This window comes from Grus americana, chromosome 13, assembly GCF_028858705.1.
Source record: "Grus americana isolate bGruAme1 chromosome 13, bGruAme1.mat, whole genome shotgun sequence".
Classification (NCBI taxonomy): Eukaryota; Metazoa; Chordata; class Aves; order Gruiformes; family Gruidae; genus Grus; species Grus americana.
The window spans coordinates 5395259-5423160 of record NC_072864.1 but is presented as its reverse complement, the minus strand read 5'-3'; the positions used below and the strand labels follow the sequence as shown (position 1 = coordinate 5423160).

Sequence of the window (27902 nt, the reverse complement as noted above, 5' to 3'; positions counted from 1 at the left end):
TGCTTGGTTAGGGGTTTTAGCCATCTGTTGGCATGGATAGTGCAAATGTGTTAATTGTAGAATTGTTTAGGTTGGAAGGGACCTTTGAACATCATCTGGTCCTCTCCCCACCCACGCTGCCCTTTTCCTCAGTCAATGCAGGGTATACTTTTGAAGTCGTGCAAGGTTGCTGAGAGCCTGTACAGCCAAGCTGTGAAGCCCCAAAAGAGGCACAGAATTCACATGTGGTCTCACAAGCGCTGGGTGGAGGGGACCAGTCACTTCCCTCATCCTGCTGTCTCTGCTTGTGCAGCCCACTGTACATACCCACCCCTGACTTGCAGTCAACAATCACATTACCTTTGTTTTAAAATTAATTTTCTACACAGACACCATGTTTTGATAACCATGAACTGGGAAACTGGAACAATGCTGTCATTTGGGATTTGCAAATGTTTTGCATTGAATGCTAAACCCAGTAATGTTGGCCTTCATTCAAAAACTTTAATTTTGGATTAATACTTTCCTGGTTCTCATAGGGGTTGTTCTGTCTGTGCCTTCAGGAAATAGATACTTCCATACACAAGCAGTCCTATTAATTGCAAAGGGATTGACTGTCATATAAAGTCATACTTGACCTCAGTGATGGTATGCTCTCTGATCTTTACTGTGTCCAGGTTATAAATTCCCTGTTCATTAGTACCAAATATTTTTTAATACGATAACTGTGGGTGGGTATCAGTTTTTGTATCTAATGGTTAGGAGGGAGTTATTTTTCTGTGCTTTACCACTGCAAAAAATTAAGTTGAGAGAAACTGTTCTTCAAAGTGTGGTAAAGCCTTCCTTGTGTAAAGCACCTTTATGGTCTTGTCGCTATGGTAATGATTAAAAATAGTGCTGATACAGGAGTGGGGTTATATAGAATTTAAATGATGACATTAAAGAAATGTATAGCCTTAAATCTTGGTAAATCATGCCTTAAAACTATGAGATCAGGAAAAAAATCCCATTGGCTGTGGTTAAAAAGGCCCATGTCTGTCATTTGTATTTAATCACCTAATTTATGATCTGAAAGAGGAAGCTTTGATACCCTGTGACTATTCAATAGCCCCGTGCTGCACTGTGTAGTGAAAATACTATTCAAAGAGCTCAGCAGTTCTTTGGAGTGGTAGTTCCTGGACTTCGGACCCTCTCTTTGGTGGTTACGCAGCACACGCGACTGTAATTGTCTTGGCTGTTTCTGTGCTTTCTCTAGCTGAAAACCAGAGATACTCTTTCAGAACACAGAAGTTCCCATTTTCTGTTATTTTGAGGTAAAACAATAAATAATTGTCATACAGTTAGGCCAACTATAGCTTTTTTTCCTTTGTAATTTTTCTTTTTATTTTTGTGTCTGTATACGAGTCAATAATATATGGATGGGAACCTAAGCTGCGGAATTAAGCTTTGCCTTTCAAAGCCTCAGGGCTCTGAAAGCGTTGTGGGCTTTGATGACACACAAATTTTGGACGAGCAAGTTTCTTGCTTTAATGGATAAAAGGCAGACCACAAGTTTTTGGCTGGTGGTTTTACTCTTCTTTCCATGGAATGCCTGGGTACTGGTTGTGGGAAACCACAAGCAGGTTTTTAAGATAGCCAGAGCCTTTCCCCTGCGGGACTTTGAGCATCCTGATGGAGTTTCAGGCTGGACTTTATACTCCATAGGGAACAGATGCAGGGTCCGAGCAGTGTGTTAATGGATGTGTGTTGCCAAGAAGAGAAGCTGGTACCAGTTAGAGCTTTCTAGTGAACATAGTGGGACTAAAAATGGATCTTAGCATTTTTCAGTTCCTGATGCACTCTCTTATGGTTAGGTTGATGTTTACTGCCAAGATTTGTTCTTTTTTTGTATTTGAAAGGTAACGTGAAATGCAGTTGTGTCTGCCTGCATGGAGCTCTCCAGTGGCATCCCGTTGCTCTTCATGTGGTGATTGATAACACTGCCCAGCCTATAGTCTGAACAACCGCATTGCAAATTCAGGAGCTACATCGTGGAAATCTTGTCATACAGACTTTTATTTCCATAATGTTTATTTTTTGTAGTTAAGTATTCTTCATGAGCACATGAAGTCCATTGGCTCTCTTATTTTCCCACACAAGTTTGACAGTCTTAGGCCATCTGTTACCAGAAGTCACTTGAAAAATCTTGGCCATGTTTTCTGTTTCTGAGATGTCACTTTGCTAGAGGTAACTGTGCTGTTGCAGCAGAAAGGCATTGATCTCACTTTGGGAAGTGGAAATGAATAGATGAAAACCAGACAAGATGTTCACAGAACTGCATCTAGACAAAGTTGGGTGGTTTTCTGGGTTTTTTTGGTTGTGTGGTTTTTTTTGGGTTTTTTTTTTTTTTTATGAATCACTGGTGATGCTTTAAGAACTGGAACAGGTAGAGAAGTTAGGGGTTTTTCAAGCTTTCACTGCCTTTGCATTGGGGAAATACCTCATTCTTTCTGGGGGACATTGGAGCAGGTTCCTTCCGTAAGGTACATCTGCAGCAGCGGCCGCTGATCACCATCTGTGCTCTGTGCTGGCTCAACACGAATCGGTTGAGATCTGGGAGCTGCATATCTGTGTCAGCACAGCACTTTGTCCAACTGAAAGAGGCTCTCGGCAATGTGCTGAGATGCCAGCCTGGATCTGAGCTGCTGCTCTGCCCTCAACCAGCCGTACGCACACATGGTTTGGATACCCGTAGTTGCCTCCTGCATTGCCAAAACAGACTTTTTTAAGGAGACAGATCTCAAGCCAATTAATGGCCTAGTGGTGAAATCTGAGTAGAAACTAGATAGTTATTTTCTATCTTGCTTTAGCAAAGTCAGGACCAGCTCTAAATTTTCCCCTCTAGACTTGGATGCTATCCTATTCAAACTAGTATTAGGTCTGAAGATAGAAGGGTGTCAAAAACAGCTGAATAAACAGGTCAGCGTGTTATTGTGTACTTAGGTCTCACCTCTGAAGAGGAGTAAATACAATTGCTGGAGTATGTTGCTTCTCAGGAATGCTGAGCTGCTGGCCAAGAGGGATCCTCGGTTTTTATCCTGGCAAATGGCTCCTCTGCATTATTCCAGGGCTAACCTTATGACTAATTCTTTGCAATTCAGGACTTCCAGGTCATGATGACCACTAGTTGCACCAAATTACAACTTCTCCTTTATAGCTGTCATAATATAGAGCGGCACCAAAATGAGTCTCTCGTTCAGGCTCCTAGCTGCAGAAAAATCTTTTTTTAGGAGATCTCTTATGAAGACAGGACAAGGCCAGTAGTCTTTCCCAGGAGTGTAATTATCCTCCTCACGCGGTGCATTGGGTGTGAAAGCCTAACTCTGGGAGTTGACACATGCTAAGTGCCTTGTTAAGCTGCCGTCTTGGGGCCCAATTCTGCATTATGGATGTTATGAGGACTCTCGGTGTCAGAAGACCTACGTGAGCCTGAAGGAGCAAAGGGGATCTAGGCATTGTTTTAAATTTCTCTTCCCTTTCTTGCAGTGTTGTCCTTATGTTTATTTCTTCCAATGTAATTAGTGTGTCGTGTGCATCATAGTATACATAAGGTATTAAAGGATTATAAAACTGCTGCTAATATCCACAAAAAACCTGAAACAGTATGTTGCAAGTGTCATAGCCTGTATCAGCTGCCCCAGCTCTTGCCGTAAGTCACATGTTCAGCTTGTCTGTCACACCTTGTCTTTTCCCCCCCAGAATAGTCATTGTTTCAAAATTAGAAAAAAAGTATCAGAAAACAATGCTTGTAAAAATATGCCCTTCGTTCCCCCGTCTTCATTAAGAAGCCATTGCATCACAGCTATTTACCATAGCCTGGTCTCTGGTGCTCTTTACTGTAGTATTTAAGATGGGAATACTAGATTAAGCTGTGTGACCAGAGGCAAGATCCATCAAGGACAATGGGGCTGTTGTGAGTGACTTAACTTGCATCACTCATCTCTGAACATGAGGCGGGCAGTGGTTTCTGAGGCTGGCAGTTGTTTCGGGAGCACCCCAGTGATCTCTGATCCTCTGCGAGGAAGCTAGCCTTGGGATCAGAAAACTGAATGCTGCGAGACTTGATTCATTCTTGCACGTCACGCAGCATTTGTACAAAGGAGAAAGAAAACAAGTAAATTGCAAAGATTCAGTGGCATTTTGGTAGGCTAAAGAGTTGCAGGAGGTTTGGGGCTTTGTGCTGATATGGCGCAATAAGATGCGATATAAAAACGTGGAACAAAGTGATGGGACTGTTTCAGATGTAAATGCTGCTCTGAAATCTGGTATCTCCTTGTGAGAAACTGGAAAATTCAGAGCTCCAAAGCCCAGTGATCTGAAGACAGAAATACCCTGCTTTTCTGAAGTGCCTTTAAGATGCTTGCAAGCATCATATCAGTATCCAGTATCCGTGCTTTCCCTAAGGCTCTGCAGCAGCTTTCTGACACAAACATGTTCCTCGAGCCGTGCACATCTCTCTTGCTGACGACATTGATGATGCAGGTGCACAAGAGAGAGAAGCCAATTTCAAAGCCATTTATGGTGTTGAAGTGCTAGAAACTCAGCAAAATAATACATTTGCCAAGGAAGAGAAAGTGAAACAGGTGGGTAAACGTCCATTTAGCAGGTTTTGCTGACTGGTGAGAGGGGAGGAGGGCAGGGAAAGCCGAGGGTGCCCACTGTTAGCAGTGGAGAGTAATAAGGAAAAGGGATGACGTGGCTTTTTAATCCGGTTTGCATATCTGGGAAGAAATAATTGCTTTGTGTGCTACTTGGTGCTATATAAGCTTACTGGCATTTCCCAGAAAATAGAAGGGGAATGGATTCTCTTTCAGAGATTATCTTTTGTTAACAGTTTCTATGTCTAGCGTTAGTAGCCACTAACTCTCAATTTGAGGTGGTTTCTCAGGTGGCGAGTTCATCTGATCAGAGTTCTTAGATGCCTGAAATTATTGGCATATGTTTTGCAGCCTTGCCGATGAGGCGGCATCCTGTTTTCTCGGAGATGACCAGCTGTCTCGTGCCCAAGTGGGATCTGAAGGGTGTAGTGTCAGAGTAGGGGGGGGGGGGGCGTTCTGCACAGCAGGTATGCTGCCTGGCTATTCTCCACGGTGGCCTTGTGCACAGCTTTTTCTTTGGCATACCTGGTCAAAGTGCAGCGACGATAAGATTGTGCGTGTTCTTTTTTTCCTACGCACTATCTCTTTTCTGCAGTGGCAAAGTCATTTATTCCCACCGCAGGCTGAGAACTGGTGGATATCAAGGACTAGGCTCCACAGACACAGGCATCACATGTGGAATATAAAGTGCATGAATGTAAAGGTATTAGGAACCTGGATCCGTTCAGCTTGGTGTCAGAGGCGTTCTGTCATGCAGTCAGTAATGGTGGGTCTCTGCACAGAGAAGCACACAGCAAGGACCGCACCTAGGTGGCAGTTAATGTCACAGAGCTTTGTGTCTTCTGCTTTCTGTTTGATGCATGCTAAACTCCACAGTCATACAGTGTCTGCTATAGTTTATGTATTTAATGCTATTCTCCCCACTCCCCTCCCCATGCACTGCAATGCAGTTAGTCCACCGAAGGTTTTGGAAAGAGTGGAGTGTATATGGTACTCATATTCCTGCTTTTCATCTAGTAGTCTACTCTCCTTTTTTTTCTTTAGTGGAACATGATTTTGCTGACTCCAGCTCATACTGCATAATCTCAAATACAGGAGCACGTCAGACTCGCACCCCTCTGGAAACTGTGGGTTGTGCCAGAACGCTGAGATCCCGACATCCAGACAGTGTCTGTGTCGAGCATTTGCTGCTCTGGAAAAAAGGGCCAAAAATGCTGCAGCAGGCAGCAGTGACGTCCTGCAAGTGGAGGGGGTAGTTGTGCCTAAACATGTTTGAAACCTTCCCTCTGATGATGAGTCAGAGGCTGTTAAAGTGCTGTAGATCAAGCAGGGTGTCTGGCTCCTGCCCTAATTGCGTGAGTCCAGCAACCTCTATGTGAAGGTTTTTCTCACTCATTTGGCATAAGAGTTTAAAGCAACTCAGGAGGGTTTGTAAACCCACCAGCCTGCCGTTAGGGCAGATCTTTCCTGTACGTGTGGGACAACTGTGGTGTTCAACTGTCTTGAAGTTGTCAAAGTTTTTCCTCCTGCCCAAGGTCAGGAAGAAAAGGTGTTGTGTGACTTTTGCTTAAAAAAACCCAAACAACCACAAAGAACCCCCAAATGCCCCTGGACAACATATTTTAAAATATTTCTTCTTTTGGGGAGATGTAACATGGGATTTACAACCCAAGATCGCAGCTGTGTCTCTACCAACGCTTTTTGCAAGTAAGGAGTGGCTTGTGCTTCTGCTAGAAACGTATCTGCAGTCATAGTGAAATTCCGCATAGCCAAAGCAACATTAAAAACAAACCCCAGCTTGGCTCCAATACGAAAAATACGGAACAGCAGTTGCTGTGTGCAGGATGAAAGCTGATGTTTTGCCAACCTGAAGTGTAAAGCTGGTGCTGGAACTGGGGCCTGAAGAATGGGAGTGTTTGCCAAAAGGAAATGGAAGCAGGGATGGAGGGTTTCGGGGAATGCATCAAAGTCGGCTGTGCCAAAAAATGTCTCCCCTGTGGACAGGTCTGATTACGATAGTAACCGCATTAGCCCATGCAAAGTGCAGCTGGAGCCACAGTTGGCCTTTTGCGTTTTCTAGCTAGGAAAACAGCATCTCAAATGCACAGTTGAGGGAGAGCTGGGTTTGGATCGGCCAGCTCTGTTCTTGCATCGTAGTGACCAAAGGGCTGTATGCAGAGAAAGACACCAGCAAAACCAAAGCCCAATTTCTCTGCTTGGTAGTGGGAAGGTCTACCAAAGGCAACCTCTTCCTGCTGAGGGGGCTAGAAGGAAACCACAGTTTTTGAGTCGCTTTCAGTTTTTGGAGGCACGCACACTGTATTTGCATGCAGGTTTGTCTTCAGTGAAGCCCATAAATTTAAGAACTGCTTGCCCAGTGTTTTTAGTTTTCTTTTTTCCCTTGGATAGAATATCCTTCTTATCCTCTCATCCCCCCTTGTTGCTGAAGGATATCTTTGCAGTAGTCATGAGCACATCAGATAGCAGGAGCCCATAAGGATGGTCAGTCACGTGACAGCTGTGTGCAAAGGAGGTAGAGGTATATTTATATATGTATAGATACTTAATACGCTTCAGGAGTAAGTTCTTCGGTGCACTGAGGTTGCAGCTGCCCGGTGTCATGCTGGGAGGTCAGTGAGGAGGCTGCCCTGTGATCCCCCTGGTCACACTTCCACTTTTCACTTCTCTTGGTCCAAGCAGAAATGTGTTTCGTCCGTGTTTCGTCCTTTTTAAAATGTTGTTTATTTCAGCATTCTTTTACTTTGCAGTGGTACTGTCCCAGTGGTATCTGAGCAAAGGACAAACTCTGTGTCTGTGGGAAGTATCTGTGTGGTTGTTCCAGCTTGTGCATTAGTAACAGCTGAACCCACATCACCACTTGCTGAACCCATTGAACTCTGTCAGCTTTGAAACAGTGCCGATTTGAGAGTTTGGGGGTTCTTGCCTGGATTAGCTGAGATCTGGAGCAAAGTGGTAGACGCTAGTGGGGAAAAAAAATAGGTGAATGAATGTAGACTGAAAAAGGGGGTGTGGGAAGATGTTGTGATGGGGAAGCACAGTAATGGTATCAACATTCAACTTGCTACAGCCCCAGTGCACGTCAGCGGTGCTTTTACGTAGGGGTGCCATGATCTCGCAATTAGCGTGGAGGCCTGAGAATCTGAAGACCTCAGTTCTGCTCTGGTCATGACTTGCTATGTGACCTCAAGGAAATCACCTCTGTTTTCTTGCTCTGTTTCTCCTTCTTGCCTTTAATCAAGACCGTGAGCTGCTCAAGGCAGAGACTGTCACTTGGTATATTTATTCAGGGCATAGCTTCATGGGTGCCAATCTCAGTGCAATAAATAATGGCGATTTCGTCAGGATCGTTTTTATAAGAATTGGCAAAAAAGTGAAGTGTTACTTACAGCTTAACTGAGTGAGAATCAGGAAGTGTCTAGCTTATAATGTTTCCCTCCAGTGCTTTAGCCTGTTGCAAGGAGCTTGTGGGCAAGTGAGCCTCGACCAACGTGATTGCATTCAGAAAAGCAACCGAAGCAGAGAAGTTGATAGGGTAAAATGAAAAATGCAGAAAATGCCTTGACCTGGAAACATGGTAGAGTGCAAAAGTTTGCTGCTGCTGTTTTGCAGCTATTTTAGAGAGCAGCACATTAGTCTTTCTGTGCAAAACCTTCAGGAGGTCGTGAAGAGTTTGATTACTGCAGCATGAGCAGTATGAAATCCCCAATTTGGAAAAGTTTCTATAATCTTGTCCCAGCTCTTTGCCTGGAATGGGACTTTTTATAGACTTAGTCTTTTCAGGTAGGTTGCTTTTTTTCTTCAGATTGGTAAACATTGCAGCTAGGAATGTTGTTCAGAAGGCTTTGTGGATCAGTGGATCCATCTGGTGATTTAAGCCCCTCTCTGGCTATCAGGGAAACTTCTGTTAGCAACAAGTTATTCTTACGTATTTTTTAGAATACCGTGAAGTAGGTGATGCCTGCTAGTGTTAAAAGCAGAATATGGATCTAGCTGAGTTCACAGGATGCCATGCGGTCTTTGTTTTAATGAAGGTAACAAGTTAAAAGACAAAATGCCAGCAGGTGGTGCTCAAGAATACATTGGTACAGCTCCTGGGCTTTGTAGGACAAGCCAAGCATGTGTGTTGAACATCGCAAGCAACTCTTCCTGTTTCTTGTTACGCAGTGTTTTAACAAAATGTTCTGCTGCATGAAGCGTTCCAATGTCTGCTCTCTGTGTTGTTTTTTTTTTTTCCTCTGTACATTTGCGTCTAGCAAGAGGCACCTCCATTTTACGTAAGCGCCATCACCATTAAACTGTAACACTAGCTTGGCTCAGCCATCCCCGCAATGAGCTGGGGAGGACCTCTGTGCGGGAGGTTGACCTTTTCCCTTTTGCTAGAACTGCCCTTGTTGCTCAGCAAGAAATAAACAATTGCTGGCACACGCAACCCTTAAAGTCAGCATACGTTCCTGCAGTAGCTCCAGCTTCTCCAATAAAGAAGCGATTAGTTGCGTGCTGTGGCACGGTAAAGGGCTGAAGAGCAGAGAGCTAGAATTTAACAGGCTATTCTGGATAAGGGTTGGCAATTAATTTTTGTCATGTGATGAAGATAGTACTTGCTGACGGGAAGACAGATTCCCAAGAGTACAGAATGTTTGTGGCCCCCAGTAGCAAAGCGGGGATGCAATTTGGTCATCAGGAAGGCCAACTTCATCTTGCCCTTTTTGGATCAGCTGCTTTAAGATGTTCCTAACATGAAAGGTCTTGCTAGGGCTGAAAAAGGCAGTTGTTCCATGCTGTCCGATTTTGTGCATTAAAGTCCATTTTTCTTAGAGGTCAGCTGCATCAGTATTCTCATTCTTGTCCAAGGAAGTGGTGTATGAGCAAGGGCTACAGGATGAGGCCATTACAGGATAGAAAAACATATGAAGATGTTACTTAAAAAAGCTGAAAGTTTCCTAGGCTCTCCTGAACTTTCTTTTCACAGCCGTGTTCTGGAGCTTTTGAGCACTGGTGGGAAAATCCACTGCTTACAGATTTTTGTCACATTTTCTTGGTTAATAAGCAGTTTTTCACATGTGGACTTCAATTTCTCCTCCTCTAAAAGAGGATTGAGACTTAGGTCTTTGGGTTTCTGCAAGACTTAATTAATTAGAGTGATTTGAGAATGAAAGATGCCCTGTCAGTGTCACTTATTCCCCGTGCTGCTGCTTCTGGGTACTTATTAAATTCAGTGGTTTTGCTTTTAAAGTCAGCATAGCAAGATTTTGGAATGACGCTGGCCGTGTGGTTCTGGCTGGTCAGTAACTAGGAGGGTCAAATTCCAAGTTGGCATGTGTTATTTTCACTGACATAAATTGTCGCAGGAGCTGCTGCTTTTAGTGAAGTTCCAGTGAAACTGGATTCCAACCCCAATATTTTTCTTGTACACGCTACTAATGATGAATGTTGCGTGAGTATTTTCAGCAACTGAAGGCATCTTTTACACCTACATCCAGGGGGAACGGACTCCTCGCACGTGTTGACATGCCTGTTTTCCGATATCAGTCTTTACCAGGCAGCTTTGCTTTTAAGCTCGTGAGCGATTGTTTCTCCTTGCTCCGGAGTCAGCGCAGGTAGAATAGAGCAGATGGCTCGGTGTTGGCTAAGTGCTTGCTGATACACAGCAAATTGCTTCTGTAACCGACTGATAGGTTTCAAGCTTTAATTGAGGCTTTCAGCAAGGCACTCAACAGTGAAAAGCATTCTGCTGAGAAAAACAGCAGCATAATCATGGGCAAAGGTTCAGGATAGCAGAGTTCAACCCTCCTGGGAATGGCTCCTTGATTTATTTATTTATTTTCTGCTGCTTTCCCACCATCATTCAAGACTTCTGTAACGTCGCTCGCAGATTACAGCTCAGTGTATCAGTGCGACGCAACCCTTTCTGCTGAAAACGTAAAGCAGAGACTGATAAGTTTGGATTTTCTGCTTGCGGCGGGCTCAGCGTGTCTGCAAAGGTAGCTGTCCCCTGATGCTCCCTTTGAGTCGCTGTCTGCCTGGTCTGAGCAGCAGCTTTTGTAGGTCTTCCTTGCATAGCAGGGAGTGCAACTCCTGCTGTCTTTTCTCTTATGTACGTCAGCATCATCAGAATTTTAATTTTTAATGGACATGTCTAAAAGCGAAAGGAAACCTCCCTTGCTTCTCCCTCCCCCCAAGCAAGAGTGGGTTTGACAGCGGAAGAAAGATATTTGTGGTAGGGTTGTCTGAGCAGCGTCCTGTTGGCAAGAGGGTTTCCTTCAGCAGCTGTCCCTTAGGCTGGAGGAGCTGCTCTCCGAAATCACGTTGTAACTCACCCAAGGAAGGGGCAGCCCAGCGCAGGCAGGGATACGATAACCTAGCAGTCTAGCTCTTGTGCTCCCCCCACCCCTACTTTTTATCTAGCTTTTAATTCTGCTTTGAACGGGATTTCTTCATAGTACAGGACCAAGGAATAAATTTCAGCATGGAACATGTATCTGTTGAGCTGGATTTGTGTAGTGTCCTCAATTAGTCAGAAAAGAGTTGCTTCAAGTTACAAAGCTGGCTGCTTGGCTTTGAAGTTTAGATTTTGTTTAGTGCCGGAGAGGGTCTAATAAAAAGACCCTAAAAAAAAGGCACTACATGAATGACAGAAATTAAACTCTATAATTCAAGTTTCCTAAAGAGTGCAAGAAATCTGTGATGATGATAGTAGTGCTGGTAGCTTAAAAACACCGGTGGACCCTCTCTGCCCCAAGGAGCTCAGAACTACAAAGATTTTTGCTCAGTTCTGAAATCCCACACACATTTGATAGTGTCCACAGCGTGTGTTTTTATGTTCCTTTAGCTTTTCAGTGGCTTAAAATGCACTGAAAGCATGAACTACTGCCAGCATGCTTTTGTACTTGCATGAATTTAATTAAAAGGATAATTGGATTGCTTTATCAGCCTTTGCATGTCAGCCCAGCGCCACCCTCTTCTCCCCCCTCTAACAGCGTTGACAAACCCAAGGCATCTGAAATCTCTATTTTTTTCTGTATTGTTCTCTTCTCTGGTGTTTCGGATGGGGTGCAGAGGTGACTGTGTTTTCTATTGAGCGTTGGATCTGCTGCCACGGTGGGAAGGAAGCGGCTGATAAGCAGAGAGCCAGCCTGTTCAGATGGTTCCTGCAGGGACTGCCCTGTGCGAGTGGAGAGGGAAATGCCGTGTAGCAGCATATACAATGTATAGCCCAAAACGTGCAGCTGAATCTGCAAGCTGCACATGGTGAGCAGTTTTTGTGATTTCCCTGGAAATGCTGCTGAGAAATGTAGGATCCATTTTTAGTGCAAAACACAGATGTTTTCATGTAAACAGAGGAGTGTCCAGCCTGTGTTGATTAATAAACCTGAGGATGTATCCAGGCTTCTTGACATCCCTTTGACCAGGGGACCAGATTCGCACGCGGAGAGGAGCAGAAGGGCATGTGAACTAAACAAAATGCTGCGGTCCTGGCAGTTGCTGTCCGTCAGCCAGCAGAGCTCCTTCCCTGCCAGCTCCGTGGCCATGCCCGCTTTGGCAAGCCTCTCCTGGTTCTAGTGCGAGCTTCGTGTTGCCATTGGGACTGGCGTTTTAACACTCGTCATCGCTTCCTTGAACTTCTAGAGTTTCATCAACCCACCTCTGGGAATTCGGGAGGGTGGGTTTTCTCTAAAGAATACTATTTATAATACAAAGCAGCCTCTGTTCCAGTCATTTGTGGCAACATGGCTGCCGAGGAGGTAAGAATTATCTTTATCTTTTGCTTATCCAGCTGGTCTGTGGATGGGGCAATTGGTGAAACAGCTCGGGCACAGCCCGAAGTAATGCAGGGGCATGCAGAGGACTGCGGCAGATGGGATTAGGCAGCCAGGAATGCTGTTCTTGAGAGTGGAAATGCTGTTGCTTGGTAGACTTGGAGACTTTACAAGCTAGTTTCTGTTACAACTGGAGGGTGACAGCGCAGCTTTTCAGGATCCTTCAAGACAGAAAAAAAAAGCGTGTGGGTCTACTGGAATTTTTCACTTTGAAGTTGATTTTAATTCATTCTGAATGTGAATTCACCAATTAGCAATGTAGAATAAAGCATCTGTAGAATGATGTTTTGATGGCCTCTCTCTCTCCCTCTTTCTTAATGACTATCTCCCTTTAAAAGGACCTAGAGCTTGGAAAACAGTGCAATAGCAGGTATCTGTTATTAGTGTGAGAAGTAACGTGTTTGCAAGAGGAGATGATAGAAAGAAAGATGCTCTGGAGTTTAAAAACTTATTTTAAAATAAAAGAGAGTCATGGTTTTTCACTGCTTTCACAGAAGAAATTGGTTTAGACATACAAGGTTTTCTTTTCTATTTAAATGTTTTAAGTACAGCTTTTCAGCAAACAAAAAAGGCAAAACTCAATATACAGAGCAGCCCACTTGACAGTTGCATGTAGGAAGCACATATCCAGTTGATTTTTGTTCAAGGGGTTCATGGTGGTGTCAATGTGACCCTTTCATTTTTCTTGCAGAAAAAGATTTACAAGTACAAGAAGGTGCTCAGTAACCCCAGCCGCTGGGAGGTGGTGTTGAAGGAGATCAGGACGCTGGTGGACATGGCGCTGACGTCTCCGCTTCAGGATGACTCTATTCACCAAGCACCACTGGAGATCGTCTCAAAACTGCTCTCAGAGGTATGACCTCAGCAGTGCTCCTGCAAGACACTGTCACATTTAGACGAGAGACAAGCAGTTAAAAGTTTGTGAGTGGGTTTTATTTTAACTTGGGCTGTCAAAATTCTGCTTTGAGTCTGCTCGTGACTTCTGCTGACTTGAGTGGAATTTGTACTTGCTTGGGAGAAGGAGAATTTGACCCTCGTTAGGTAGATTTCTAGAAACAAAAACCCCGACATTTCTCTTGAGGCTTTTTGTTGTTGCTGTTGTTGATTATTTATGGTAAATTTATTATGGGTCTAATTCATGTCTTATTTCAAGTCAGTAGTAAAACTCCCCTTGACTTCAATTCCATTGGCTTTGTTTGCATTCTTGTAGCAAAAATTCATTGTGCAGCTATATTATTATTACCAGTTCTGTCAAAGAAAAATATTTTCCTTCTTCAGAGGTATGTATCCTCTTTTTATAGCATCTATTTCAAATAGTTAACTTTTCATGGACAGGACATGTAATGCCAAGCAGGTTTTCATTGTCTTAGTTCTGATATGCAGAAATTTACGGTAAGCAAAAAAGTTGCTACTATTTTCTTGCAGTAGGCAGAGGTCTTAGCAACTCACTTCGTAATCTCTGAATGGATCACGCTGCTGAGAAAGCCAAAAGCAAACTCTTTTGCCTAGGTGGTAGCATAAGTGACTTCTAGTAAATATATTGGCTTTTACTGGTTCCATGTGTGAAGAAGGAATTTCAGGAAGATTGCAGCAGTTAGTTTACTACCAACAAATGGTATACAACACCACAACAATCCTTTTATTAATTTTCTTAGAAACATACAGCCTGCCTTAAGAAAACATTTTTAAGAAATGTATCGCTAGCTTTAATTTTCAAACTGATGGAGTCTTACTCTGGCATCTTGGTGTTTGTGTGCTCAGCTTTCATGACGGGGGCTTGAATCTGAAGGTGCTGAGGAAGAACTGGAAGCTCGCACAAACCCTCATAGCAGATAGTATACCACCTTCCTTAAGAGAATGATTTAAATTTGATTAGTTTTATTATGAAAATAAGCAATAGCAGTCTTGAGCCTTTGGGCTTGTGCCTGGTGGTAGCTAAGAGGACTGTGTATGCTGATGTGCCAACTCAGAGTACTCTTTGCTCATTCATTTCTTCTATTCAACTCTTCCAGAACAACAACTTAACCACTCAAGACCATGAGAGCATTATTGTGGTGAGTAACTTTCAGTCAAAATCCGAGGACAAATCTGTATTGTTTGATAACACTTCTGTTAATGCTTGTCTCTGCCTCAGTGAAGTAGGGCAAATATGAAAGCATTTCCACTGGTGCTGGTGGACTTAGGCAGGATCAAACCCATTTGTTCTACTGGTTTTTGGTGTGGTTTTGTCATTCCTCTTTTCTTCTTTCATAGATGAATAAAAAGAAGGTTTCCTTGTCAACTTATGTGAAACAGCACAGCACATTGAGGGTTAATCGTCTCCCAAAATGGCATCCTTACTAGGCTACACAGCGCAATGTTCATATCTATATATGTACTTTAAATAGTCAAAAAGCATCATTTCCAGATGTGCCCTATAAAACCCTTAGGCTTAGTAGTTTCCTGAGGGGCTAATGCTACCATATACAGACTGTCTCCATTGCTGATGGTATGTGAGCAAACAATTGTTTTTTTAAGTGTGGATATGGGTATGTGTCACTGCACTTTAACCCCCTGCTTACATGATTTACAAAAATATCCCCTTCAACTTTTTTCTTTTCTGTAGGTTGCATTTATTTAGACATAGAAATAAGTGAAACAAATGGCATCTCTCTTCCTTGTGCAACAAAATACAAAATCTCAACAATTTATCAGTGAGGGGGAACTTGGGTCCCCATCACTGTAATTTAATTTCAGCCACTGGCAATTTCCAGGAGATTTTCCCAGTGACCTAATCTAGAACCTCACCACTACCTGATCATATCACATCTCCATGACTCTTTCTGCAAAATGACAAAAAGTGGCATGTAGCTTCTAGCGGTATGAATTGTGCTTACCTGCTGCTTAAGATGCTATTTTAGCTGGAATCAGTCACTGAGATAAGTTTCTGAAGTGGCATTTACTTTTCTTTGAGAGCTGCTATAGCTTTCGTTTTACTCTTGTGCCAAGGATAATTCAGGCCTCCAGTTACAACTGGTTGTTTTGAGGGAAGGATTTTTTTAATAAAAGATGTAAGGTGGCCTGGCTGAGAGCAGGGAAGTTGGACCAGGTGGCCTCCAAAGGTCCTTTCATTCTACATTATTCATGAGTTCTGGGTGATGGCTTCTTCAGTTCAAGTCCTGCCCTTCTGTAGGTTGTGCCCGAACCGTTAAGGAGATAGCACCTTCTGGGCATTCAGAGCTCACCGCTGTTACACAGCTGACCTGGGCTATTCTTAGGAAGTGTTGCTAATGCTGAGTATTTATGTAGTATCTTAAAAGTACACAGTGATTTCCTACTCTAGATGGTGCTGGAACAGGTCAGTATTACAAGTGATCCCTTCCCAGTAAGGAAGGGGAAGCACGTGTTGCTATAACTGGGCAACACGAGACAGCGAGTTTCTGCTTTTAACCACAGTGCGCATAAGGAAAATACAGGCTGTTTTCCTGCTGTCACTCTTCCACGCTGACCGTACAGGCAGAGCCGTGACCCGCTTGATAGTGTCCGTGGTGGTATTGCCTACATTCGGTAAGGACTGAACTGAAACAATAAAGCTCATTTTTTGTAGGCTGAAAACCAGCCAGTTATGTTTTTGATGCAGTGATCTTTGGACAGTTACCGGACAGGTATAAACACTTTGTGATTTTGCAATATGTGGCTCCTGTGGTTTGGCAGGTCCTGTAGCAAACACTCCAAAAGAGGGATTCAAGGAAGATCTTTAGCGCGGGTGTTGGATGGGTAGCAAGGATATTCTAGTCCTGCTGAATAGTGTCTCATTCTCCATCAGTCCACTGTTGCTGGACCGTCACCAGAGGAAGAGTGAACACTTGCAGAGGGATGGCACAGGATAATGAACAGAAACTTCACAAATGTTATGTGTAACCAGATCTTTGCAGATGTGCTTGAGTTTCATTGTTAAAATTCACATTAATCTTGACCTGTTTGAGTGTGGAAGTGGCTATTGTGAAACACAGTAATTGCAAGCAGACTCGCGGGGTCTGAAATCCTTAAGGAGGTGAGAGAGCGAGCAAAAAAACCAAAGCAGGCTGCCTTAGTAAAACTCCAGATGCCATCCAGATAAAATATCTGGTGTTCAGTTGCTTAATACAAAATGTCCTAGCTGCTGTATTTAGAGTCTTACTTTTAAATGGGTACTGGGAATCCCTTTAGCTCAAGACTGGAAAAGCCCGAAGGCACCATCACATAGAGAGAATACATTGTTCTAGTACCATTTCCTAATTTACAAAGGAAATAACAACAACATAAGTTCATTACACCCTCAGTGGCAGGTATGACCTCTAATGTATTTACTGAGCATAAGCACATTGGTTTGCATAGCAACAAAGCAGGAATGGTTGATGTCAGCTTTCACAGAGTTAGGTGCTTGATTTTGATGGATGGGGTCCTCCAAGGTAAGAACAGTGCTGTGTTACTTTTAGGGAGTTATTTCTCACCAAAAGAGCTTGAACTCTTTTATAAAGGATGTGCGTGTACGTGGTGTTCTTCAGTTTTTTCTTTTAGGGAGATGTTGTAACTGAAACAGTGAGCCAGATTCATCCTTGCTGTATTACATCCTAAAACAATTGGGCTGCTCCTGTTTTCATTTAAACCATTATAAAAATTGTACTCCTTTGCTGTGTTTTATGTGTTTACACTGAGGTAGTTAAGAGCAAAATTTTCCAGTGGATTCATAGTAGAGGTGTGCTTACGCATAAAATAAACACACAGCCCACCTCTAATTTCTCTATTGAGGCTTTTGTCCTTTTTTAAGAGTGAGTTGGGTTTTTTTCCCAAGAAAAATATTTCCCTGCAAAATGCTTACTCTAATTTCAGTTCTCTAATTAATTTTTTTCTCTCTTTCTCTCTTTCTTTTTAAAGGCAATTGCACCTTTGCTGGAAAACAACCATCCTCCTCCTGACCTCTGTGAATTCTTCTGCAAGGTATCAGAACAGCTTTGCTTTCTGAAATCTCACAGTTGATATGAACATAGTTCTTTGAGGGGTTTGTTGTTTTTTTCTTTAACTCCTTACCTCGTGCCCAAATTGATTTTGGTTTTTGGTCAACAACCAATGATATTGGAATAGTTAATAGCACCATTATGATTAATAGATCCATATCTTTAGTACATCAGACTGCACTGTCCTGATACTCTGTGAGAGTTAAAATCTTCAGACTCCTACACCCCAGTCTGGGTAGAAGAGATGTCCTACTGCGTGTTCTATTTAGCTAATGCAAAAATCATTGGAGTCACTGTGTTCAGATCAGTTGGTAATGTGAAGCATAACTCAGCCCTAATGGTATTATGTCATTGGGTAATGGCAGTTGGAAGATCATAAGGACCCATCCTCTTTCCTAGTAAATCCATACTTGTGCTGCATTTTGCATCTTTTTGTAAACTTCTGTGTACTTTGGATTGCAGAGCTTCTGGATTTGAAAATACTACTTTTTCTTTAGGCCTGTTTGTGTTTCAGTTTCAAGTCTGCTTAAATTTGCTTACCTATGGCTGGGTATACATTTGTCAAATATTCTGAATGCTGCTTACAATTCCCATCCAGAGTTATTCATCACCATCTTCTTCCTACAGAAATTAAGTCCAGAAACTCCTCTGTTGCATTGTCTATAAGCCAGGCTTAGGGTCATATCTAGCCTCAGATTCAAGGCACTTTCATTCCTGGGGTTTTTTTTGCCTTTGATCTTCATCAGAGGTGGGCACCTAGTGATCTTTAAATGTGTGGGATGGGCTGTGTATGGCTGCAGGAAGGGAAACAGGTTATGGTCCTCCTCAGAGATACTCGGAACTGAAATGGCGGAGGCTAATGTATCTTCAAAATTGGCCCTGCCTTGACTGGGGAGGTAGACCAGATGACCTCCAAAGGTCCTTCCCAACCTAAATTACTCTGATAGATTATGATTGGATGTTTTAGCCTGTGATGTTGGTACCCTCCAAGATCCAGCACAGGTTTTTAGCCTGGATCCCCAGGACAGGAGGTCTGTCCCATTACACTGCCTGTGTCTATACATCTTTTTGTCCCCAACCCCTTTATCTTTAAGACTGTTGGCAAGTTTCAACCAAATTTGACAAAAAGGGGTAGAAGTCCCAAAAATACTACATTCCAGTGAGTTTTGTCAATAATAGGCGGTAGGGAAAGGAACTCGTGTAGTTCATGAGCTCCCATGATCATCTTCTATTAGATGCCAGCAAATCCATAGGAGAGAACAGTGTTACGCGTACCCTAATCCCAGGAAAGATTAATTTAGCCCTTGGATCTTGTTAATCTTGGGGTAATCCACGCATGGAGTGTGAAGCCAGAGAAGACCCACCTTAATAATTTCTGCAGCTCACAGAATGACTTGTTTCTTGTTACAGCACTGCCGAGAGCGCCCGCGGTCCATGGTTGTGATAGAAGTGTTCACACCAGTGGTACAGAGGATTCTCAAACACAACATGGTGAGTGTCTGTGTTATGGGAACTTGGTCAGTTTGGAGAAGTTTTACTGTGATAGCTTCTGTAATTAGCAGCTGCTCTATTGCCTGTAATGCACAAAGCTCCGTGATATCTAAATCTAACCCCCCAAACTGTGAATGCTGCATGTAATCGTGTGTTGCTTTATAAATGCAGAACGAATAAGCATTCAGTGGAATTTTCAAAAGCATCTGAACAAAACCATGATTTGAGGAACGTTTCTTTTGGCAGCAGTGCCAGCACATGCAACTCCAGCTCTCCCCCACCTGGCACTTGGCTCCTTATTTATTCCCTTGTAGTTATAATGGTTTAAAATCAATTAAATAACATGTCCAGTAAGTTCTTACCTAGGTTTCCTGAATTTCTTTATGCTTTTCTGCTATTCTTCCTTCTTGTTCCAGGAATCATGTACTCTGTCATTTTATGATTGTTCTGTCCCAGGCTGCTTTCTCTCTTCTCATTTCCGATCAATTCCTTGCTAGTGATGGAAATAAATGCTAGGAGACTGCCCTGCCAGCTTTCCTTTCTCCACCCCCTGACTCTGAAGATATTCTTACATGATCCATATTCCTTTCCTAAGAGAGGTCTGGGTGTTTACCAGCCCTCCATCCTTTGCGGCATATTAAGTTTCCTGCCATGGTTTTTAAGTTACATAAAGAAATTTTGCTTCACAATGCTGTGCCAGAGTAACAAATAAATAAAATCAAATATTTAAGACTGTTGGCTTGGCTGTGGTCTCAAGGAAGGGTCTCATACCTCTGTAACTACACAATCAACTTTTTTTCACTAACTGATATAATTTTAGAGACCATCCGCTGTCCTGCTGTGTACAGCACGAACCCAGTAGAAAACAGTTCATATTTATTATTTTTACAAGAGTATTATTATTTAACTCCTTGAGTTTACAGAACTAGGTAGAAAGCCCAAGATGGCAAAAAGGTCATTTTCCTGGCTCTGTGCCTGCACTCTGCAGACATGTAAACATTTTTAAATATTCTGTAGTGTTCAATGAAATATTCTGTAAATGTTATTCTTGGATTCCAGACTGATTTTTTTAAAGCATCCAGAGCTCTTGAGGGGTCTCAAATAAAATCTAAACGCATAGTGTAATGCTTGTATTTGGTTAGCTTCAGAGAATTGGGTATATTTGCCATACTTAACATTTGCAGATTGAAAATCAACATGTCTGTACCGCAGTGTGTAGTCAGAGAATTTACAGTGTCATGTATTAATTGGAGTGGATTTGGGCACTTTACTGCTCTCCAGGGATTTCAGTAGTGAATAGTCTTTTAGAGAACATGTGCATGTGTGCGTGTAAATAAAGTTATCCTTTTGGGGGACAGTGGTGTTGGCAGTAAACTTCATAACCTTAGGAGGACCCCTGCAATTCAGTCTGCTTAGAGCAGGAGACGGAGCTCTTTGTTCCCACCTTTCCTGCTAATTTGCTCTGTGGTCTTTGATAAGTTCATAACGAGTTTTGTTCCACAGTTTCCCACCTATAAAATGGTGAGAGAGTGCTGCATTTATCTAACATTTTGAAATCTCAAAAGAACTAGGATAGCTTTTTGTCTTGCTGATACTACTGGTTGCGTATGTGTATTGTTCTGTACCTGATATGGTGACAGGGCATCATGTTATATTTAGAGAGTTATTTTATTTTAGAGCAGTCAGCAATGGCATCCTCTTTATGATCTCTTTGACTTTCGTTCTGACTGCAGTAAGGACACCTACACAGGTTGAAAAATTTCCTACACATACTGCAACTGCAAAAGATATCTTGTAAGGAGCATTCATGAAATTAAGTGGCATCAAATACACATGGTTGCACGCCCTTGAAGCGAGTGTATTTGCACCTGCCTGAAGGAGCTGTTAGAAGTTTAAGGATTTGCTTGAGGGTAAAGCTGGGAGGGCTTGTTTGTCCCCACTGGGTCGTCTTCACCGCTTGGAAATGGAGCTTTGTAGTTCTGTAACACCTGTGTAATAAGGTTACACCTGTGTCAATGTGAAGAAATGTTCTGTGGAATAACACTCACCAGACAGCAGATTTTACTCCTTTCACATCTAAAAATAGCAGGTGATGTGAGGAGATGCAGGATTTCAGTTACCAGGTGCCTTTCTGACTGCAGGATTTAAAGAAAGTGACTGTTGAGCTCCCCTGTCAAATTCACATTGTAGCTGGAGTAAAATCCCCAGAGAGAGAGCTGATCTCTGCTTTTATACTTGATCACTTATTGATCTGATGTCAGACAGATTTTCTCTAAAACCAGAATAGATACGATGTCAAACATGGAAGTAAAATAGTACTTTTGAGTTGCATTTCTAAAAAACTGCAGTTGTGAGTGGAAGCAAAAATGCAAAACAACAAAAAATGTGTTTCAAAATAAAGGTAGAAAGTGAAGTGTACAAAAGAAATGTAAGTGCAGGTAGGATGGGGTTTTCTTCTTCTCATTAAATGTCTTTTGTTTCAAGGTGAGTATGGGGAAAAGGACAATTGGAAAGTATGTCATTATTAGTGGGAAGAATCTTACTTCAGCATGCAGTGATACTGTGCTCTTGAAGCTGTCAGCATAATAACAAAGTGAATTCAGTTGTGTTTGAGTTGATTTCTTTGAAAACCCACAGTTTCGACGTACATTGCAGGCATGTTTCACCGTCTTCACTGAGTCTCTCCTTTTTGGACAGGATTTTGGGAAGTGCCCTCGGTTGCGGCTGTTTACTCAGGAGTATATTCTGGCTTTGAATGAGCTGAATGCTGGAATGGAGGTGGTGAAGAAGTTTATTCATAGGTTAGTTAATTTAATTTACGGCGTGTTTCCAGTCCTGTGTACGTGCTTCGCTGTGTTACTTCTCCCAGCCCTGCTCATCTCTTTACTGGCTGTTAAGAGCAGCTGGTGCTTTTTGGTACTGGCAAACAGCAAATAAATTAGAAGAGTCCATGAGGCAATGTTGCTGAAGTCTCTTTCGGTGTTTTGTTTTCTTTGGTGTTCTTTGGGTTTTTTTGGTTTTTTTAAACTAATTTTCTACTATAGCTGGGATTTTCTGCCTAGATACACACTGGAAGCAAATGGACTTTGCTGTGTGTACATTCTTTTTATACATTTAGACTCAGAGCCTCTACAGAGAAATTCCCATTAACTTTAGACCACATAATACTGTCATGTGTGAGATTTTGGGGGGACTGTAGAGATACCACATCATCAAATAAACTGAAGATGCATTAGTCTTATTCATAAACAGGGCCATTGGGTTGGGATTTACAGGGTTAAAATAACTCTTCTGTTATGGCCCTTCTGAAGATTCCCCAAGGCTGTCTATCCAGTTGTGGCACCCTGTTCTGTCTGACTGTTTTTGCCCAGAGATATGTTCCTCACAATGATGTCATCTTGGTTTTTGTTTTTCAGCATGCATGGTCCAACTGGACAATGCCCCCATCCCAGGGTCCTGCCAAATCTTGTAGCTGTCTGCTTAGCAGCCATTTATTCATGTTATGAGGAATTTATCAACAGGTCAGTATGAATTCCCAGCCGACCACATGTTACTTACTTCCAAACCCATGGCATCTGTGAACATGATTGGTGTTAGCATGGGTGTGAGTACGTGAGAGCATGTGTTCGTTCTCACTCTGCTCATTGCTAGCGTTACACGTGGGAGTTCTGGTCAATCACATGTGTGTTTTTGTAGATATGTGACTATATTTGTTACACTCTCTGAGCTCGAACACCTGAAAGATGCTGGACCTTCATTCACTTGTACTCACTGCAGCATGTTTTGAGGCAGTGAGCGTGGCAATCTGTTAATGCACATCTTTGGCTCCCATGCTTGAAAATGGGGGCAGTGCTGGTGACGCAAGTAGCTCGGCAGTTCCCAGTACAGATGTACTGCAAGCTGCAGTAACTTCCAGGATGAAGCTCAAGAGCCAGCTGCATGCTGGTCTTGGCCACTGTTGAGATACTCCTCTAAGGCAGACTGCAGCTGTACCCAGCCTTTTTAGGCCAGCAGAAGGTGAGAGTGCTCCACAGAGTCTCTAGGAATTAAGCACTACCCAGAGCAGTGTCCGTTTTGCTCCCTTTCTGGCACATGAAGTGTGTGTTACACCTAAAGCAAAGGGAAAGGTGCGATCTTTGAGAAGGGGTTGTCTGTAAATCTCTGTGTATCTACAGCTCTGAACCTGAGCTGGTTTCGCAATGCTGTCTCCATTATTGTGGAAAATTTGATTCCTGACTTACCGCAAAATAGATGCCACAGTCTTGACACACGAGACAGTTTCCAGTAGACGCTGAGGGTTCCCCTCTGCTGTGTTTCCTGTTTGTTTATGCCTATCTGACTTTCCTCATGCTAGAGCACGGACAGGGGCTGCTTAGTGTCCAACAAAGATTCCAGACGTGAGGGCTGCAGACAAATGTCTGGGCATGTACTGTAGCCAGATACATACTTGGGCATGGATTCTGTTACAGCTTTGCACAACTTGGATGGGAAAGTTCACCTTTATACTAAACTGGCATGTCAATTAGAGTAATGAAAAGCTCAAATCTTTGTAGAATAGGGGCTGCAGAACAGTCCTATTGGAGCCTTTTAATGTTTTAATTGATTTCAGTAATCCTATTACACAGGAGAAAGCAATCTGGTGGGCTGGGGTGAAATGCAGTGGGAAATTGCAAAAGATCTTGGCTTCTCAGTGTTGCACTCTCTCTCCTGCTCTCTGCTGTTATGTCTGTCTACTGAAATTATTTGGGTTTTTTTTTTAAATTCAGTCGAGACAATTCGCCAAGCCTGAAGGAAATTCGGAACGGCTGCCAGCAGCAGTGTGACCGAAAGCCTAATCTCCCCCTCCGCCTTCTTCACACAAGTCCTGACCTGGTCTCTCAAGAGGCCACCTTGACTGAATCCCGTCTGAAACCAGTTATTGTCACTTCAAATGAGATCCATGTGGAAGTGGAGCGCAACAACACAGCTAATCAGAAGATGACAGCCAACGTTGGCAATGACAGTGAGCCCAACCTGATTGACTGCTTGATGGTCAGCCCTACCTGCAGCACCATGAGCATCGAGCTGAGTGCCCAGGCAGACAGGATCCTTGGCTGTTATGTTGAAATACTCAAGATGCTGTGAGTAACTATTTTAAGCAGCTTTTTGAACAATATCATCTTAACAATGGGGGGCTTTTCCCACAGACCTGTCATCTTCAACATCTGTAGCCAGCAAGCACATTGTTATAAATCTAACTCCAGCTCTAGAGAGTCCAGCCTTTGAAAAGAGACATCTGGCACTGCCAATACGTTCTAAAAATAGCATTAGGAAGATGAAAACGGAAAGCTTATTTGTACAGTGAGCCTCAGGCATATTACAGAAGATGAGATGTTGTTGCCAGTGGTTTCTGTTTTGTTCTTGCCCACCAGAAAAAAAAAAGAATCTATTTGTCTTCTCCAGGGCTCTTGGAATTACCCAAGACAGAGCTAGAAAACACAGGTCTGCGTTAGGCTCAGTGCCTGCGCAGTGAAAGGCAGCGCTGCTCCCCGGGCTTCAGCAGGAGTTGGGTGAGGTCAGCGTCTGTCACTTAGGTGTTCTCCCTTCACATGTTCGTAGAAGTTTTCTGGCTTATTCAGATTTACTTGTATTAGAGTGGACCCTCTATTTATCAACCAGTTGCTTTGGTACAGTGGACCTGTATTAGTGAACAAATGCTCAAATAGACTATACAAAATGATGGCTGTGTGGTTTCCTGGGAGGCAAATCCTCTGAATATCTTCAAGAGGAATATAAAATAAAAAATAAAAAGTTCTTCAGGAAAAGCTTGTTTTTCTCCTGGATAAATAAATGGAGTAACACAAAAGGTGGACTGCAGAATGGGAGCTATAATAGAAGTGCAGTAAACCAACCCAAAACAACTTTGTTGACTTTGACAGCCAGCTCTGCTCCTGTGTTGCAGTGTGTCTTTGGGCAAGCTGTTATATTTCTACATTAATTATTGTTTTTTAGAATACAAGACATGGTGGGTAAAATTTGGACTCTGCTGTAAACCCTGAGGATGTGGCTACACTGAAGTCCAAATCAAGTCTGGGTTGTATGCTCTCAAGGAATTAAATGAAGTCCAGCTGCCGTGATGGAGGATTTTGTTAAAGTTTTGTCCCATACTTCCATTTTTTTCAAAATACATAGTACCAGTTTTCAACATTATTCTTTCATTCACTTGCAAGCTGGCTTGCAAATACATACATAAGCACGCACTCAGAACTGGAGGCAGGACAGGTGAATGCAAGATACCGTTCCCATTAAATTCTTGAGCAGCAAGTCGCTGAAGGCTTATTTTATATTTTTTCCCCCTGGCCTAGCCTCTTCTGCCTTTAAAAATATTTGCATTAAAAAAGCACAGCATCTGACTTCGCTTCATCTTGTGGCTTCTAAGTCTTCATGCACCCAGGTGCTACATTAAACACATCGTGTATTTGTTCCTGTCCCCTTGATCTAGGTGTTTTCCATAAACACCTATGAACTCTCTTAGTCCTGATGCTGGCTTGGATGCTGACTCACTAAGCATTAACAGTTTGGTTTCATCATGCAGCTTATAAACAAATTCACGAATGGGCATGTTCTTTCTCAGAGTCTCTCCACATTTTAGACATTTGATATGCCAGGTCTCAATTCCCATATAATTTCCTGCACAAAGAACTCTTATTTCTCTCCATACCTTTAAATAACGTGAGTGTTTTATGTGTTCGCTGTCTTTTTAAAAAATCAAGCTCTTCAATAGCAACAGTGAAAATGGGAACCTGTTGTTGTTATCGCACAGGTTGTAGGTGTAGAGGAGCTTTGTGCCCTTTTTCAGCTTGTACAATGGTAATTCTGAAGGATTCTGTTCTGAAGGAACACTATACAGGATGTCTAGAGTGAAGGACCAGCGATACTACAAAATCGGTGCAACTCTCCGCAGAGTGTGTCGCCAGGGTCCACACCCTGCTTGAGAAATCACATATAGGATGGTTTCTAAGGCAGAGCCATGGCTGGTATATATTGTGGCTCCACTGATTTGGGTTCCCTTCCATTCCTATTCACCCTTTGATTTTTTTCGGACCTGAAAGCATTAATGCAGAAATGAGTGCTGCTCCTCATTCTGCCACTGGCTGACTAGGAGCATTTATATAAGTCACTTCTTTTTGTGCCTCAGTTTTCTTATCTGTATTATATAGGTAAAAATTTTGAATGTTGTTTTTCACTCTGTAACCAGTGATGGAAAAGCATTGTAGAAGGACTAGTACTTATTAACAAAAATGCAAGATAACACTGTTGTGATGCTGATTCCTTGCATGCTCTAACTCTTCTTGAACACAGGCTTTCTGATGCACTAAATACTGTTACTGTACTTTGAAAAAATGAGAATATGAAGAAAGAGATTTGAAGGACATGCCAGTAGGAAGAAAACATTAATTATAAAACAACTGCTATCCAGGAGCTGAGCTCTCAGCAGGCAGTCACTAAAATAATGTTCTTATTAATAATGGTGGTAAGCCAAACATAAATAAGTTGCTTAGCATTGAATTTAATTGTTCTTTTAGGTGTCTGACTCAATATCATCATCAAAACAAGAGAGTCACCAACAATGATATCTTTTTTACATAATTAACTTAGGGCAGCAGGGAGTAATTTATTTAGGCATATTTTAATTATTGAAAGTCTAGCAAAAAAGAATTCTTAACAGTATCTTCAGCAGAGGACGTTTTATTGTTCACCTAACTCCTACACAATACTTATTTTCCTGGAGAAAAAAGCGCTTCTAATATCGATTAAAATGTAACAGCAATTATTTAATAATTACTGTAATACCTGACTTTTTGCACAGAGTCTAAATGTGCAGATTAGAAAGTTCATCTGTGTGGCTGTTATCATAGCACCACGAATATCTTTGACCCTTTTTCTAATGTAGTTGAGTAACAGAACCCAACTATTGCATACTAAAGGAAAACAGAAAATCCTGGTTTTAAAGATGTTGGCAGATGACCCAAAGTCCGGGCAGATTGTAAAGGAGACATGGTCTCTAGTGGAACGTGCTATTTTTGTCCTGCACTCAAAAGTGGATCAAACTTCTATGTCAATATCCTCTAATGCATTCTGGACTCTGATCGTGTTATCGATGCCAGTCAGTGCCTCCTAAATGCTGCAAGTCTTAAACTGGTGCGTAGGAAATGCACTAAATTAATTGAAATCTTTCTGTTCATCGTATTAAATTAGAGGCTGTGAGAGCTGCTTAGCATTGTCCAGCTCCGACTTGCATGTTAATGTTTCCATGCATTAGAGAATTTCTTGTACAGCCAAACTTGTGCTTGAACAGCACAACCGTGGTCAGACAAGTTTGCAGTAAAAGGGGCTGTGTGTCCTCTTCCTTGGACTGGATATCTTCAAAGTCTGCGTGTCACCTGAAGGACCCCGCTGATTCCTCTGGAAACACCCAGCATAAGGGGGGAACGCTTAAACTGTGCCTGTAGTGAAATCTGGATCAACAAATAGCAAACTAAAGTGGCTGCAAGAACAGACACCTCTCAGGGAGGCTGTGGCTGTGACGATGTTGTATCGTAAGCTGTCACCCTTTGTGCGTGTTATTTTTTTGTTTCTATGGCTGCCTGTAGTGGCAAGGGTCCTTCCAGATGCCCAAAGACTTCTACCCCTTTCTGGGGGCTGTGTGACCAGGGTAGAGTTGGCTCCTTTGGGCAAACTTGCACTGCTTTTTCCTGATGCTGTCGTGCCAACTGTGGGCAGTGGAGGTCTTTTCTGTTCTCAGCAGCATGGGCAGGACCTTTCTAGGGCCTTTCAATGGTGCTAAATTTGCTTCTTGTGAAAAAACAAACAAGCCCAGCGCAAAAGAAGGCTGAACATGAAAAGGCACCTCACTGTTTGCAGATCGCAGGTTTGTGCCTTATATGACAGGAGGTCTGATGGGGCTTTTTCTCAGCCTGCCCTGGAGCCCTCAGCTAAAC

At 42.6% G+C, this 27902-nt stretch overlaps 1 protein-coding gene across 1 annotated transcript in view; it reads left to right on the top strand.

The window, feature by feature from the left end:
• CMIP (c-Maf inducing protein) overlaps positions 1 to 27902 on the top strand; it is a 137461-nt gene that overhangs the window by 87293 nt on the left and 22266 nt on the right. The window contains exons 4-10 of the mRNA XM_054840297.1: positions 13146 to 13307; positions 14467 to 14508; positions 17351 to 17413; positions 18841 to 18921; positions 21619 to 21722; positions 22338 to 22442; positions 23688 to 24041. Coding sequence (XP_054696272.1) covers positions 13146 to 13307; positions 14467 to 14508; positions 17351 to 17413; positions 18841 to 18921; positions 21619 to 21722; positions 22338 to 22442; positions 23688 to 24041 — 911 coding nt within the window. The remainder of the gene's footprint in view (positions 1 to 13145; positions 13308 to 14466; positions 14509 to 17350; positions 17414 to 18840; positions 18922 to 21618; positions 21723 to 22337; positions 22443 to 23687; positions 24042 to 27902) is intronic.